The sequence below is a fragment of the Muscardinus avellanarius genome, assembly GCF_963383645.1.
Source record: "Muscardinus avellanarius genome assembly, chromosome: X".
Taxonomy (NCBI): Eukaryota; Metazoa; Chordata; class Mammalia; order Rodentia; family Gliridae; genus Muscardinus; species Muscardinus avellanarius.
Genome location: NC_137792.1, coordinates 34,647,318 through 34,652,839, shown reverse-complemented (window position 1 = coordinate 34,652,839; position 5,522 = coordinate 34,647,318). Strand labels below are relative to the sequence as shown.

Here is a 5,522-nt window from a genome sequence, read left to right as displayed (position 1 = left end):
ACAGCATAGAGACCTTCAGGTTAGGGAATAAAAGGCTGAGCGTGTATGAATACAATGCACCAATAAAAAATTCAAAAGAAAAAGAAAAAGAAAAAATACAAATGTCTGGGGGTGTAGTTCAGAGGCAGAATGCTCCTGGGTTCACTCCACAGGACCCCCCAAAAAATGTACACAGAACCAAGATATCTATTAAAATATAATCATTTCTTCTTTCACCTTTGAAACGAAAAAAAGGCTGAGAATGGCTGCGCAGTGCGCTTGCGCCCTTCTTCACAGAAGTAAATGACCTCGCCCAGTAACTTTTCATGTCATGAGTTTTCATTTGTAGCTTCCCTAAAATCCGTTTCTAACACCCAGTACCAATAAATAAATAAATAGGTAAATAAATTAAATAGGGCAGGGTTTGACTTGGAGGTAAAATGCCACTGGGTTTAATCCCCAGTACTACCAAAATTTAAAATTAAAAGGGTTAGAGGCATGGCTGGCTCAGCGGGAGAATGCCTCTGGATTCAATCCCCAGTACCAAAAAAAAAAAAGTTTTGGACTCAGGACCCCTATATACTTCTTGTCCTTCTGTGGTACTGGGGATCAAACTCAGGAGCAGTCTACCACTAAGCTACATCCTCAGCCATAGATGTGTATATATATATATATATATATGGAGAGAGAGAGACAGAGAGAGAGAAAACGAACATATGAACCACTCTCAATAGCTGAGGGCCTTGATAGATCACCGAGGCTGGCTTTGAACCTGCAATCCTCCTGGCTCAGCCTCCAAATGCTGGGATTACAGGTACAGGCTACTACCCCTGGTGACACCTTGCTTCAAGGTCTTGCTACATTTTAGTCTATGAAATAAACTGAAGATAGACTATACACAGATAACAGAAAAAGGAGCACACAACGTTTACTACATTTTGACCTTTGCAGAGAGCTTCGAGACAGGGGCTGGGGCTGGGGTTGAGGTTCTGCAAAAGAGGTTGTACACCCCAAGGCAGGGTCTCCCGATAATGCAGACGGAGTCTCCTAGGTAACAGCCACCTGCAGTGGACTCTTTCTGGCCAGGTGTCAGGATGCCCCTTCCCCTTCCTCCTGTGGAAACAGCCCTGGAGGCAGGGAAGGATGGCAGAAGAGAAATCTCCCTCTGTATTCACTTTCAGCTTTACTAATGCCAAGAGATGATGTAGATTTCTTTTTTCCTTCCCTTTTCCGTGTGTGTGTGTGTGTGTGTGTGTGTATGTGTGTGTTCTACCTCTGACCCACACCCCAACCCGACTTTATTTCTATTTTGAAGCAGAATCTTATTAGGATGATCAGAGTCTCACTACCTGCTGGGGCTGGCTGCAAACCTGTGATCCTCCTGTGTCAGACTCCCAAGTACCAGGATTACAGGCGTGCGCCACCACGCTCCGCTTGTACATTTCTTTTTTTCTTCTTTCTTTCTTTCTTTTTTTTTTTTTTTGTGGTGCTGGGGATGAAATCCAGGGGCCTTCTGCCTCTGGGCTACATTCCCAGACCTATTTAATTTTTATTTTTTTATTTGTGTGGATTTTTGGTGTGTGTGTGTGTATGTGTGTGTGTGTGTGTGGTACTGGAGGTGGAACCCAGGGACCTTTCTACCTCCGGGTTAGACTCCCAGACCTTTTTTATACTTTATTTGGAAACAGGGTCTCACTAAGTTGCTGAGAGCCTCACTCAGTAGCTGAGGCTGGCTTCGAACCTGTGCGATCCTCCTGTCTCAGTCTCCTAAGCACGGGGATTACAAGCGTGCGCCACCACGCCTGGCTTCCTTTTGACTGAAGGACCACTTTCCAAGTCTCACTTCTGCGGAGGACTGAGGTTTCTCTGATAAACAGCTAGAAAGATGCCAAGGAACATATTTGGAGTGGCATATTTTATGCTCTCACAAAAAAATAAAATGGAGTTGACTGGTCATGGTGTTCATGCCTATAATCCCAGGACTTGGAGACTGAAACAGCTTCAGCAATTTAGCAAGACCATTTCAAAACAACAACAAATAAATAGGGCTGGGGGTGTAGGTCAGAGGTAGAATACCTCTGAGTTCAATCCCCAGTAACACACACACACACACACACACACACACACACACACACACACACACACAATTGAGGACCCTGAATAGCTTTAAAAGTCCATGAGCTGCACTTAAATACTGCTATATAGAAAGAAATAGACTGTATTTCAATATATTCCAATATATTCTTTGTTCTATAAAATCGCTTGGCTGTATTTTTTTTGACTCTCCTAAATTGTTTATTAGGTATGAATCTTACAAACATTACTTATATTATCGGTAACGGTGGAGCTGGAGAGTATTACGCCTTCTCCAGGCTGCGTGGCGGGAACCACCGATGGTGTGGTGGAACTTGTGGCCCTTTCCAAGGCCACGACTCTTGCGGCCTGCAGACGTCAGCCCGCGCATCTCCCTGTGCTTGTGGACTGGCTTAGTGATCCACTGGGTGTCGGGATTTCTTCTGATAGCTTTATGGAATGGATCAATGAGGATAACCTCAAAGAATTTGTATGTGGAATCTTCGCCAACCCAGTAAGAATTCAGGACTCTCAGAGGCCCACAGTGGCGTCCAGCTCTTTCCTCGGCCACAGACTGAAGGCTTCGTGCAAACTTTAGCTGGTTAACTCCGTGATGGACAGGCTTGCCATAGGTTGCACCCTTAGGAACGGGGCGCTTGCGGCCACCCCGGCGCACCCGAATCCTGTATATGACATAGCCTTGCTTGGCTTTGTATCCCAGCCTGCGCGCTTTATCCGGCCGGGTGGGGCGGGGAGCCCGGTGCAGCGCCGAGAGCTGGCGATACTGCCAGCAGCAGACCCGCAGCAGAAAGCGCATCACGTCCGACTGCTTCTTCCTCCATAGCTCCTGGATGTACTTGTACGCGCCCATCTTGGCTTACCTGATGGCTGCCGCCAGACGGAAAGGAAGGGCCTTCGCTTGGCTGCATTTTTAAAAATATTGAAAATGAAACAAATTGTATGCAGGAAGCTAATGTAGGCTGCCAATGCAGGCTGCCAAGGGGCCAGCAGCTCCTGCGGGAATCTCTTCTCCCCGCATCTCCCCTGCAGCAGGCAGAGGCTGCGTCCCGGTTGCCATGGCCGCCCTGCCCCCCTGGAAAGCCCTGCTCACCACCCAGGGTGCCAGCCATGCTAAATGACTGGCGCTTAGGTCAGGCATGGGAGGGGAGCGTGGGCGGCTTGGGTTTTATTTCAGGGGAACGCATCAGGGCATTGAGCCCCAGGGCTTCGGTACACAAAACGCGCCCACGCCTGCGCTGCGGAGCGCCGCCAGCAGGGCATCGCCAGGGGCCAGGACAGCGCAGGCGCCCGCCAGCCTGCCTAGCTCTGCCCAGCACCACCCGGCCAAGGGCCACCCTTTTTTTATGCGTTTATTCTGTGTGTGTGTGTGTGTGTGTGTGTGTGTGTGTGCGCGCGCGCGCGCGCGCGTTCATGCAAAGTTGTGTGCCTGTGTGTCGTTGGGGATTGAACTCAGGAGTGCTCTACCTCTGAGCTACATTCCCAGCCCCCAACCCCTTCTTTCTTGAGCTGGCCTCTTAAATTGCCCAGGCTGTCTTCAAGCTTCCAGTCCTCCTGTCTCAACCTCCAGAGAACTGAGATTACAGGAGTAAACCAGAGCACTTGGCTTCTATTTGATTATTCTTTACATTAACTAGTTTGGGGGGGAGGTACAGGGTTGAACCCAGGGGCATGCTAACTCCAAACTACACCTCCATCCCTATTTTTCTTTTCTTTTCTTTCTTTTTTTTTTTTTTTTTTTTTGTGTGTGTGGTACTGGGGGTGGAACCCAGGGGCCTTCTACCTCCGGGCTATACTCCCAGCCCTATTTTATACTTTATTTGGAAACAGGGTCTCACTAAGTTGCTGAGAGCCTCGCTAAGCAGCTGAGGCTGGCTTCGAACCTGCACGATCCTCCTGTCTCAGCCTCCCAAGCGCGGGGATTATAAGGGTGCACCACCACGCCTGGCTCCTATTTTTATTTTGAAACAGGGTCTCACTAAGTTGTGGAGGGCCTCACTAAGTTGCTGAGGCCCTGCTGATCCTCCTGTCTCAGCCTCCCAAGTATTGGGATTACAGGCATGTAACGCCCAGCTTGGATGTGGTTTTGAACTTCCTACTAAAGTATAACCTGTGTATGGAAAAGTGAACGGTCCTGTCCTCTCCCACCTACTCCCATCACCACCATCCTGACTTCTAACACTGTAAATGATCTGTGCTGATTTTGATACTTTACATAAATGGAATTAACTGTACAAGTTTGTGTATGATTGTTTGCCTTGGTACTATTATCTATATGACTACCCATGTTGTTAACATGTAGTTTATTCATTCTCATTGTGAGATGTTGAGTACTGCATTGTATGAATTCCAATGCATGATATTGTCATACGATATGGCGGTCATATTTATATAATACAGTATTCCATTATGTGATTTTTTTTCTTTGCAGTACTGGAGATTGAAGCCAGGGGCATTCTACCTCTGAGCTATACCTCTAACCCTATTTTTTATTTTTTATTTTGAAACAGTGAGGGCCTCACTAAGTGCTGAGGCTGGCTGCTAACCTTCAATCCAGGGCCTCACTGAGTTGCAAAGGGCCTCACTAGGTAGCTGAGGCTGTCCACAAACCACCATCCTCCTGTCTTAGCCTCCCAAATGCTGAGATTACAAGCGTGTACCACCACGCCTGGCTCTCCGTTGTCAGCTAGTTTGAAGATATGTTTTTATTTGTTTGATTTTGGTACTGAGAATTGAAGCTAGAGGCAATCTACTTCTGAGCTACACCCCAGCCCTTGTAATTTTTTTATTTAGAAACAGTGTCTCACTTAGTTGCTAAGAGTCTTGCTGAGTTGCTGAGGCTGGCTTCGAACCCGCGATCCTCCTGTCTCAGCCTCCTAAGTACTAGGATTACAGGCAGGCACCACCGCACCTGGCTAGTTCTTACTCTGAGGAGGAGCTCCCTCTCTCTAAAGAACAGTATTGATGTTACTAAAAATAAATTTCTTACTGAAAGGAGGCGGATAAATAGCGAGGCAAACTCTTAGATTATCTTGGATCTCCGTTACTCCCAGACATATGTATCTTGGACTTTAAAACTCTTTTCCCTAAATTTACTCAATTCTTTCCCCAGGAAAATATTACTACTGGCCTAATTACAGATATTTCGCTTACAAAAAAAAAAAAAAATCTGGGTCAGCAGGAGCCGTGTCTGCCTCCCGGCAGAGCCTTGCTTCCTGTTCACAGATGCCAGAATTATAGGTGGGGTCGGTTGAGCTGATGTAACAACTAAGCCAATGCCACAAAACTGGCCGGATGAAAGGAAGAGCAAGATCACTGAAGATGGCTACCTTGCATTCCCAGTTCCTAAGACTGGGAATGTTGGAAAGCCACAAGCTCAAAGTATATGGTATCAAATTTGGGGCAAAAAGAAGCGCGAGAAGCTCAGTGTGGTGGCGCACACTTGTAATCTC

At 47.2% G+C, this 5,522-nt stretch overlaps 1 protein-coding gene across 1 annotated transcript; it reads right to left on the bottom strand.

Moving 5' to 3' along the window:
* Positions 1–2,308: 2,308 nt before the first annotated feature.
* Positions 2,309–2,937, bottom strand: LOC308278626 (large ribosomal subunit protein eL15-like; the record flags this gene model as incomplete). Its single annotated transcript, XM_080718520.1, has 1 exon — positions 2,309–2,937. Exon 1 carries the CDS (start codon positions 2,921–2,923, stop codon positions 2,309–2,311), a length of 615 nt encoding a protein of 204 aa, XP_080574646.1. The 5' UTR covers positions 2,924–2,937.
* Between the last annotated feature and the right edge of the window lie 2,585 nt (positions 2,938–5,522).